At 44.3% G+C, this 11167-nt stretch overlaps 1 protein-coding gene across 1 annotated transcript; it reads right to left on the bottom strand.

Moving 5' to 3' along the window:
* Window positions 1-2664: 2664 nt before the first annotated feature.
* LOC104362925 (prostate stem cell antigen) lies at window positions 2665-7051 on the bottom strand. Its single transcript, XM_009969307.3, has 3 exons — window positions 6751-7051; window positions 4719-4823; window positions 2665-3111 (listed from the first exon to the last, which is right to left on the bottom strand). Exons 1-3 carry the CDS (start codon window positions 6800-6802, stop codon window positions 2900-2902), a joined length of 369 nt encoding a protein of 122 aa, XP_009967609.2. The 5' UTR covers window positions 6803-7051; the 3' UTR covers window positions 2665-2899.
* Window positions 7052-11167: the final 4116 nt, after the last annotated feature.

The raw sequence follows: 11167 nt of genomic DNA on the forward strand, positions 1-11167 counted from the left end.
GGTCTCAACCACCAGAGCATGGGAAAGTTCCCTCTTGCCTCCATCAAGAAACATCTAAATTCTGTGCTCCAGCAAGTCCCACATGGGACCATTATGTTACAGCACAGCTAAACAGCCCTGATTCATGCTAAAGACTTTTGACACTTCTCTTGTTTTCAGGGCTGAATGTGTTTGACCTCTCCAGAAGCTGGAAGAGTCTGTGTCTCAACCAACATCCCTGGGGACTCCAGTGGCTCTGGTGCTGGCTAACAAGCTTTGACCATTACCATACAGCTGAACTCCCATCTCCAGAAAGGGAGCAAATTGTAGACAAATTGCTTGTTGAGAAAGGCCACTGGATGTGGACATGCCTGACTGCCTGGGAATTGTTTCAGAAAGTGGGTACAGGGTAGTAGCGTGTCAGGGACCTTCTTACAGTGCAAGATGAGCCCCTGGACTGGAGATGTCATGGAGCGGGTCACTCATGTAGAAAACAGTCTGGCTGGAAGATCTACAGCTGGATTGTCCCTTTTCAGTGACCAAGACTCAGGACTTTTGCAAAAGCCAGAATAAGTCACCCCATATGGCCCATATCCTCCCTCTGCCAGTACCCAGACTCGACTCATATGAGGAAGATAGTTCATTCCGGATTTTCCCTTCAGGGAAACTCCTTCCCTGCTTCCTACAATTAGCAGCTTGTTAATGCCATGCCTCCCAAGGACTTATGTACTTTTCTCTTTCACAATATCAGTGTCATTATCTTCTGACAACCTATTGACTTCATCCAGAATTTGATGCTGGCCCTTGTCCCATGGCTATGGGTCCCCCAGATGACTCATCTCCACCTGTAAATGATTCTTTTGTTACTTCAGCCTGTGGCTCTGCACATCCTATGCAGGTCCACCAGTTCATAGAGTATGAGAGAGGAAAATGGGGCTCTTGGCCAATCTCCCTCCCTTTCTAGTCCTCCACCCATTGCTGCCCTGACTTCACAGCTCCTTGAATTCATGGGTCCAGCTTGTCTTGTCGCTTCCACCAGGGGCTCTCCCAGGCCCATCTGTACACTCTGCTGACACCAGCCTTGTCTTCTTTTGTTTTATATTAAGAGGAAGTACATGTGACATAGTGGTCTTCTCCAGAACATTTTCTACCTTGTTTTTCAGATCTCTTCACATATGTGTTGCTTGAAGATCTTATCTGAGAGTTTGTTTTGGGCAGCTTTACATGGTTTTAGGCAGCTTTCTCTGCTGCCTTTGCCAAAAACTGTGCAGGATCTCCCAATCCAAGGTGGAAGCACTCAAGTTTATATCCTTAAAATAAACTATCATCTGGAGAAGACAAACTATAATTTAGAATCTATAATTATATAGAGGGGCTATAACTGTATAGGAGAGATGTTAAAACTATAGTCTGCCTTGCACACAGACACCTCATTGGTATCAGCAACAGAGAGGGCTTGAAATGATGTTCCACATATTTGAAGCTTGCATGGTTGCCGCATTCATTACACAAGTAAAGGTGGGCAAAAGATGACGGTTGTGTCAGTGCCAGAGGTTGCACTAAGCGACTCCTTCAACAGGTGTGAACCAAATCTTCTACAGATGATGAGTGCAGAAAGCCACTCCAGCTCCAGCAGGGAATCCCGGGAAGGATGAAAGATCAGTGGGTGAAGAAGGGAAATTCTTATCATAAGGAAGGGAATAGAGGACTCTGTGGGTATCCTCATGACCTCAACAAATCTTCAGGAAATACCAGTCTCACCCTGTTCTTCAGCACTCCCAGCCCTGTCCTGAGAGCACCTCACGAGGAGAAGAGTCAGGCCCATGTCCTTCTCTAGCTCCCCTGTTCTTGTTTTCCTTCATCTTTTCCACACACTTGCCCATTTCTCAGTGACTGTATCTCACCTGGGGGGTGGCAGTAGGTGTGTGCCCACAGGTGTGTGCTCACCTCCACGATCAAGGTACCCAGAGGGGAAAATGCAAGCTGTGACGTTTACTTTCTCCACTCTTCCTGTCTGCTAGACAACGCCCCAGGACCTTTAAGATAAACAACTCTTCAACCTTGTGACAGGACCTGTGTCCCGGGGTTGTGGCATGGGGAATGGATCAAGGATGAACTTGGAAAAGAAGCTTGAGAACCTGCCTGTTCAGGGGCTTGCCACTATGGCCAGGATGGAGGCTGGCAATCCCAGAATTAGAGTGGTTGGCCAGGATACCATGGGGACACCCTTTTCACTTTAATGGTTATTGCCCACCATGGTGCTCCACATACCTGAGTGTGTAGTCCTGCCCACAATCCAAAGGATGCTACAGCTATTGGAAGGGGTATGAATGGCTGTATGCACATGTAGCAAGGGAAGGTGAGCATTGCTTTTGTCTTGTATGGTAGCTAACAATGTGCAGTGTCCAGGTTCTGTAGGTCACAACCAAGTTCCCCTTCAGGTGTGATTGTTTTTCACAGGTTTTCCTGGGGTACGTGCCCTCCAGAATTGGTCATAAGCCCCTCAAGTTTTGGAAGTGCGGTTGCCACCTCTATTTTGCTCTGCCATGGTGCCTCTCAACATATATTGGCATTAAACAGCAATGACCAAGATTGAACATTGGCCAGACATGCAACAGACCCACCTGCAGTTGCTTCTGGGTGCAGAAATAAATGACTAAGTGATATAGAGGTAACACACTCACACTTGGTTCAGAAAGAAGTATATTTAGATATTATGCAGATAGCATGGACATGTATTTTCTTATTTGGTAGCATTACAATACAATAACAGTAATGAAGAAGCTATCATACGGCAAAGATCTGCCATCAGCTCCAAGGATGCTGTGTGCCCAACACACTGATCTGCTCCCAGTTACAATTCCTATCAGAAGAGGGGTGCTCCAAGACTTGCTGTGCTCATGGGAGTCCTCTGTTCTCCTCAGAGTTTGTTGTTCAGGAAGATCCAGAGCACGCTGGCTGTGATCCCTGCTGCCATCCCATAGCTGCACCTCACGCTGCCTGCTGCATTGATATTGCAGAGGTTGCTGCTGCAGCAGGAGACGTTCCTGCTGCCTACGCCCATGTCCTGATAGAGTGGTTCACATGATGAGTCACAGCCCTTGTTGATGATGCTGAAAAGCGTTGCAGCCCCTGGAAGAAAAGAAAGACCATTACTATAAGGATTCAAGGCAAGCTAAGCCAAGCCTCATGGAACTGAATAATGAGGTGTTATGCCTATCTGAACTCACTTCTCAGGAAAAAAAAAAAAATCAATGTTTCCAAACAGTTGCATGTTTTACTGTAGCAGGGCGTATTTTTGGGGTGTTGGTTTGTCAGCAGAGCAGGGGAAGTGTTTCAATCCCCAAGTGTATGCTTAAGGAGGAGTATTCCACAGCACAGTTCTCAGGGTTTCTAAAACAGCATCAACTACAGAAGTCCTAATAATGAAAGTAGCCATTAATTAATAATGAATGCAGCCATTAACACCTCTGTTGGAGAGTCTAAGCTACTAACAGTTGAGGAGCAAGCATGTGGTGTAATCTTTGCTTGTATCCTATATGTCTTTGTTACACGGAGCCTCTCAACACCCAGGGAAGTTATGGAAACATGACTACCCCCATTTCACAGATGACAGAGTTGTTTGATTTGTTTCTGAGAGGCAGAAACTATTCTTCTGTTGCCTGTGGATACTGAGTAACTGCTGGTTACCAGCAGGTCATGGTCTGCATGAGATATGATCTTGCAAAATCTATTCTGGGTACCAAGTCTTTGGCATATTGAAAGTATAGGTCCAGTGGGCTATAAAATGTGTTGGCTCTCCTGGAGCCATGGGTCTACACATTTCCAACAAGGACAATGCCTGCTGGAGGTATTACATTTACTGCCTGACAGAGATGAGTTTGAACATGCCACTGATGGGTTTTGTGCCTCAGGTCTAAGAGCAACTGAGCTGTCACCACAGATCTGGACAGGGCTAACATTTTTTTTGCCAGATCTAGAACTGGAGAATTAAATCATAATCTGTCAAAGGACTTTACCCAGAGACAGACAGGTGGTTGCATTCACAGCTGGCTGTATATGGGCCTAGGTGGAATTCTATCCTTTTCATTGAATTCACCGGAAGTCAGCTCTGTGATTGAATTCTTCTCCTAATTTCATGATTAGATTTCACCAGATTTAGCCCCTCACATTTTAATTCGTGTTCCAAATTTTTCAAAGCCATAAACTTAACTATTGTAAGCAAATAATTTTTGGTGTTACAAAAGAGAAATAAACCTAATTTTATACAGGTGAGAGACATAGGTAGATATTTGCAATGTCAAGTGCAGCTGCACCCTCCTGACATTCGTTCTAGGCACTGGCACTGTACTGGCCATACTCCTCATTTTTTAACATGATCTCTTGGCAAACACTGAGGAATTTATGGGGTACAGCACGAGCATGCTAATATGACTTTGTAATAACACTCTTGTAGCCAGTGTGGGGAGAGAACTTGGTGATGGTCAGCACCACTACCAAGGGACCAGTTATCACCAAGGGATAAATATTTTTCTTCTGTCATTTCTACTTAACATGAAAGTTTTCTGAAAGCTTTTTCACCACTCTTTTTTCCCCAGATGGCCTTTCTTTTCCTGCTGCACACAGAGCTTTGCTGGCCCACATCTAGAATCGGTGAGGCTGGTTTGGACACCGAAGCTGGGACCACGCTTGGCTCCAACATCATAACTAAGATATTGCCCACCCCCACTTTGCCTTACTGAACACTTCCGTCTTGCATATTTCCTTATCCTTGCAGTCCACTTTCTTCTGACAGTTGGAGTTGCTGAGCTGTGCCGTGCAGCTGTAACACTGCAAAGAAGAACCTGCAAGAAACCAAGAGGGGTTATAATATAAATTTATTTGAAGATCTTCAGAGAACCCAACTTAGCGCTTCCACTGGGAAACAGGACTATTCCCGTGGGTCCTCAAAGGATGATAGAACTTCTGCTACTGGGAAAACAAGCTTTTTCCATTTTTGGTGGAGAATAGTACACTCACATGGACCGAGAGACAAGTTTTGCAGGTGTTGAAGATGTTTCAGATGTAGTCAGTGCAGTGAGGAATCAAAAAGAGATCAGATGGATAGATAATATCACTGACTAGTCTCATCAGTCAATGGGAATTGCTTCCCACATGCTTCTTCCTCTGAATTTGCGATGCCTAACACAGGTCCTGTCTGGAACAGGCCTTTTGTGATATTCCCACCTCCTGAGCTGGGATGGAGAGATGAAGTCCCCAGAAGGACGTACTATTTGTCTGCCGCTATAGACATTGGTGTTTTACCAGGTGGACTTGTGAGCCTTAGCTCGGGCATTGCCAGAGTTGGATGAAAAAGGGAAAGCCAAGAGGGAAGAAAGGTGAAGAAGGTCTGGAACAGGCAATTTGTAAGGTCTCTTCCAGCCCATTGTCTTTGCTGGACCAATTTGTGATACACACTCTCCATCACCCCTTCTTAGAAAGCGAAGTTCAAATATGGATTTCACCTCCCTCTGAAAACCAGGTCACCACATGTTTCCACCTCCTCATGGACATGCTGGTCTATAGGGGACACAAGTCAGTGCTGTTAACATCTGCTGTGCTGTTACGTGCATCAAGCAAAGGCAAAATAACCATTGCAGCTTACAAGGCTCTAACCCTGATGAAAAACAGTCCCCAGAGGAGTGAGACTGTGGTGCAATTACCTGTTGCTACTACCTACCCATGCCCCAGGGCATCACTGGAGCCCTGCAAGTGTGAGAGTTAAGGTATATATGTATATATATATATACTTTAAACCTCTGACAACCAGGCTTGTATTATGAATCCCTCAAGTCAATACCCTAATGCCTAAAATACTCTTTTAGGACACAGAAAAACCCTATTTAGATATAAGTATTATTCAGAGCAGGAAGAAGTGAATTGAGGCACTTGGTCTCCCTCTGTCCAAGTTGTTCTTGTATAAATGACTGACGCAGTCATAGAGGCAAGGAGCCAAACCCCAGTTTGTCTGTAGTCCTGCACTCTGTTCTCACACTTATCTGACTTTTAGTGCAAGGAAAGTCAAATTTCAGAGCACTCTGGCAGAGGAGAGGGTCTGGCCAGGACTGTACAAGCCCATTCTCAGACTATTCCTTAAACATCCTTTGTTGTTTGAGAAACATTTCTGCTCAGATCTGCTTCTTCTGTTCTATGGTAATAAGGAAAAGATGGTTTAAAATAATTTATTCCCAGTGAGGCTAGAAAAACCTGACAGTGTCTGAATTCCACCCATCCATTTTATGTAATAGCACACCATGGCATTCTCCCTTTTTCTGTCCCCTTAAAATTCTGACAATCTGTGCAGTGTCAAAGGCAACTTTTGAAATTAATAGTCAGAGAAAAAGTTGAAACAAAACTTACCTTTGCAGAAGTGCTGCAATTTTGATAGCCTGAGAAGAAGAATAATAATCCTCCCACCCCACTTAGGAAAAAAAAATGACATACGCACATAACTATATGGTCTGTTTTAAATAACTTTGATTTCAATTGAATTCAGTTTTGTATAGGATTTATCTTTCCTGGAAGCTGCTCTGCCTAACACTAGGATCACACCATCAGCAAGGTGAGAATATGCATTTTTTTTTCTGTACAACACCCAGGTTATCCCATCAAAAAACAAATGTCTTCATATGATAACTGCATCAGCATTTCTTCCTTCACTGTCAAACACCATCACGAGTCTTTTCTCCTAGCTGAAGATCTGCTGAAGGGCAACTCTCCAGGCTGTCTTACCTGAGTCCAACCACAGGACCGCTCCCAGCAGGAGGACAATGAAAGCCTTCATTTTGGATTAGCCTCTCGAATGCTGAATATGGGTTGTTTCCTTTTGGGCAGTTTATATGCTGTGGGAAGCAGCAATCGGGCATGCCCAGAAGGTTATCCTGCGAAGGCACCTGAGCGAGGCTGCTCACTGGACCAAGGGAGGGGTTGGTTTGTAGTGATGATATTTATGTTAGGTGCCTCTTGGAGCCTCTTGGAGCTACCAGTGGCTCCCCTCTACCACTACACCCCCGCCTTTCCTCCTACCCTTAGGCAAAGCATTCACATGAGTGGAAAAAAACCCAGACTCTTTAGAACAAAGCTGGCCTTATGCATTTCCCCAGAGCCAACAGACGCTGCTGTGGTTGCACCCTATGAACAAGTCTCTCCACCCCCATTGCTATTCTGAGTGGAGCTATTGTGTTTAAACAACAAAATGTTCTTTTAATAAACACCACCACCACTATCTGCATGTGTGAGTATCTCTGTGACACTCATGGTATGTGGTAGAAAGGTATGTGGACAAATTACAGTGCATTGGCCTCTTCCAGGCATCCAGGTGCTCATTTGCCCTTATTCGTATGTATTGTCTGTAGTCTAGTAAAAGACAATGGCCATTTCAAATTTTTAGGTGTGTTGAAACCAAAGGGACTTTGTGATGGTTTTGTTTGGTATTGTTTTTATCTGCCAAGTCTGCACCGTGGCATGCTTCTCTTTGTTTGCCAGTCTCTCTGTCTAGTGTAGGTTGGATACGGTTTTGGCACTTGAACTCACATCAGCGTGCACTGTAAACAATTCAGGCTTGTCAAAGAAATGTCACTTCTCATCACTAATGAGGGTGAGGTCAGCAACATTCCAAACTGAACTGTGAAAGTTTGCTTTGGTGCGTTGATTGGAGACCTCTCCCATCCCTCATGTGCTTTGACCACTTCTCAGTACACAGGTATAAACCAGGCATTTCTGATAAATTCAATTTGCCATGGTTTCTCTCTTTATTTAGGATTTATGTTAAATCTCAGGAATCTAGCACTTTGCAGTAATAGCCTGCAGAGTCTTGTTCTCGTGCAGGCTAGCTCTTAGGATGCCAGGCACTTTTTCAAATTGAAAGAAAGGTGTGCTGGCATATTAGTGGTTCATTGCTCTTTATCAGTTGCTGTGGGATGAGTGATGGAAGGTCAGCTGGCCTAAGTCTGATGAAGTTAATGGCACTGCCTTGATTTACACCAGTGGAGAATCTGGTGCAGGGGATGATTTTGAAAATCGAAAAACCTATTTCATCTGTAGGGATCTTAAGTGCTTCCCCTTGGACTCTCGAACTTCTGTTTAAAAAGAAAACAAAACAACCAACCCAGCACCTTCTTCCTTTGTCTATTGACTTTTGCTTCATCATATTTTTGCAGACATCTAATTTCTATGGAACAGGTGGATAAATAAAGTGGAAATATGCTCTCAGACTCTGGTGTTACTTATTTAGAGATATTTAAGGTTATTTTTCTTCTTTAATCCCTAATGATTGTACTTGTAGGGTTTGGTTCCTTGTGTTAGGGAAGAATAGGGCCAGGGGAAAAGCATTACCTGGTCACCTCATCAAATCCACCCAGGCCTTGAGTTACGTATTTCTTCCTTCAAGAAACGAATCAATAAGCAAGAGAGAGTGCTCTTTTCATCCGCAGCAGCCTGACTTGCTGCCCGTCAAACTCTCTAGCACTATTATTTCTTTTTATTCTTTTTATTTGAACAGTATCGGGGCCGACAGTGAAGACCGGGACTCATATTGTTGTGAAAGGGACACACACAGCTAAAAGCCTGTCCCTGTCTCAGTCCTGCTTGGCTGCAGCCTGAGGCTGTGTGGGAACCTGGTCATTCCTAGATCCTTGCATCAGTTGTTGCTCCTCACTGGTTTTTTGAACATTTGTGTGCAGTTCCTGCTCAACTCCTGAAGATGGCAAACGTGCCCTGTTGTAATTATTACACATACATTAACATGCAGTTGTCCATGAGATTGTGTGTGCATAATGATATTATATAATCTCTAGTTTATCTAATTGCATTGAAAAAGACCATCTATTTCCCCAGGGAATATAAGGACGTCTACAGATCTCTTGAGTTTTATTTATTTTTACACTATTTCATGTTGTCACTGCAGATTCCTGATAGCTAGAGGTTTGGAGTTGTCTGTTGAGGAGGGAGGGAGGGAAAGAGGGCTTGATTATTTGCTGTATTCTGGTTCACCTGCCTGGTGTCAGGTTGGGGAAGTGGTGGTGGATCGTTGTACAGAGCATGGTGTCACAGATCACTGAGGAGCTGGATAACAGTAGTAGGCATGAGCTGGAAATCTGAGGACAGGAAAGATAATAGATATTATGGTGCCTTGGAAATCTGGATAGAGATAGCAAGTATCTCTGAAGGCAAAAGAAAGTTGGTCTGATATCCTGGGCTGTGTCAACCATTTGGCTAGGTGGTCTGAAGAGGCTGTAGGGAAATCTGCAAGATGACAGAGATAATGTATTAAGACTTAAACACAGATTACCTTTTTTCATGGGGATGTCTTTTACAAGAAGAAGAGAAAACAAAACAAAACAAAAAAACAAACAAACAAAAAAAAACAAACAACAGAACCCAGCAAAGAGAAAACTAAGATGAAGTTCTACATGCTCATCAAGGCTCCTGAATGAATTGTAGTTTTTGAAGGAACCAGGTCATCAGGGGATTCCGAGCTCAGAGGTATAACACCTTCTCAAATGTCTTAATTCAAGACAGAATTAAGTGTAAGAGCAACAGGAGCTGCTCTCCAAGGCTGCCTGGCCCTGAAGAGATGTCAATGCATTGCTTGCTCAGCATGAGTGTGGCTTGCAGGTCCTTTTTGGGATGTTCTGAAGTACGTGTGTGAAGGTTGCAAGGGGCTACAGAGGGACTCTTACTGACTTTTCCACTCCTGGAAGGTATTTGGTACATGTGCAGTGAATGAGCAGGTACTATCTGCAGTGATGTCTTCAAATCTACTCATGCTGTGGGGATAGGGCATGCATGATAAGGGATTTTAGTGGCCAATTTTAGCCATCAAAGTGGTAATTTCTAACAGCTGCACAGCTGTGTTCCTGGGAAGGCAAGCAACCTCAGGAGCAGCACCCTGTCCCAAGTCAGAATGGGTGGGGAATAAATGAAACTGAGTCATGAGATGGCAATAAGGCAAATCACATTACAGGATTTTCTGCAAGGAGGGAAGCGCAGATCCTAAATGAGGCATGTGATTGGATAGACAGGAAGACAGATGGATAGATAAGGGGAAAGAAAGATTTAAAAATGACTAGATATACAGATGCTGAGAGATGGATGGATAGCTTGCAGTCAGGAGGAGCTGGAGTAGCTAGTCGTGCGTACCCTCTTCTAACTGTGAACGTGATTACAGGCAGGCTTTGCTTTACTTGTGACAAAAGGCCACAGTACGTCCCCTATCTCAGCCTAAAGTATTTCTTATCAACCCTTCAGCTGTTTTCCATTCTCCTGTGCACATGTCTTGTGATGGACAGGCACGATGCTGGCCCAGCAGCAGGAAACATGATTCCTGTTGTTCCAGGGCTGTCCTTGGCTGCCAACAGAGATAGACTCCAACTGCTACATCTGTAGATGCTTAACACTGTTGCATGTCATGGTCTAGCTCACACTACAAGGATTTACTTCTAGGTTTGCTGTTCAAGTAAGCTTTAGAGCTCATGGAGGCAAGGATAGGCTGACTGAGACAACTTCCAGAGTCCAGCAACAGAGACCAGAGCTGTCATTAAGACCAGAACATTGAGCAAAGACAGAAAGGTCTTGGGATCTCTGTCACTGGGCTGCTGATGGACCTCTGACATGTGCCTTCCCTTCTTTGTACCTCTTCTTCTGCTAATGGTAAATAGGGCTCATGACTCCTTCATCCCAAGGGAAGCGTTTTGAGATATGTAGGTGCAAATAAGTACAAACAGTGAACATTATAAAGGTTTAATAAGCAAGGAGCCTGTCTGACCTTGAGTATTTCTATAAGAGGCCAGGCACAGATCCAAACGCCCAGCTATTCCCATTCAGGATTTCAGATTTCAGAAGCTATCCTGACCAGCCTTGGAAGAAAAAGTTCACCTTCACATCACACGCTCTCTTGCTGACAACCACGAAATCAATGCCATTGCTGCAAATTAGTCCCACCATGGTGCTAATCTTGTCTGCAGAGCAAACTGTAGATGGACAAGATTCTGAGGGCTGCAGGGGTTGGAGATTCCCATATGGTGGTGCTGTTGCTGCATTGCCGGTGCACAGACCTCTCGCTGTGTGGGAGCAACCCAGACTGTTTGTTTAAAATCTCAGCAACTTCAGAGCATCAAAAATGCATTTGACATTTTTTTTTTTTTTTTGT

The sequence above is a fragment of the Tyto alba genome, unplaced genomic scaffold, assembly GCF_018691265.1.
Source record: "Tyto alba isolate M040663 unplaced genomic scaffold, T.alba_DEE_v4.0 Super-Scaffold_9, whole genome shotgun sequence".
NCBI classification, from domain to species: domain Eukaryota; kingdom Metazoa; phylum Chordata; class Aves; order Strigiformes; family Tytonidae; genus Tyto; species Tyto alba.

Excerpts from the sequence above, each read along its gene's own strand:
- LOC104362925 (XM_009969307.3), bottom strand. The coding sequence starts at position 6,802 with ATGAAGGCTTTCATTGTCCTCCTGCTGGGAGCGGTCCTGTGGTTGGAC. Across the intron at positions 4,824-6,750 it reads GGTCCTGTGGTTGGACTCAG|GTTCTTCTTTGCAGTGTTAC; the intron begins GTAAGACAGCCT and ends GGTTTCTTGCAG. Across the intron at positions 3,112-4,718 it reads ATGCAAGACGGAAGTGTTCA|GGGCTGCAACGCTTTTCAGC; the intron begins GTAAGGCAAAGT and ends CTTTTCTTCCAG.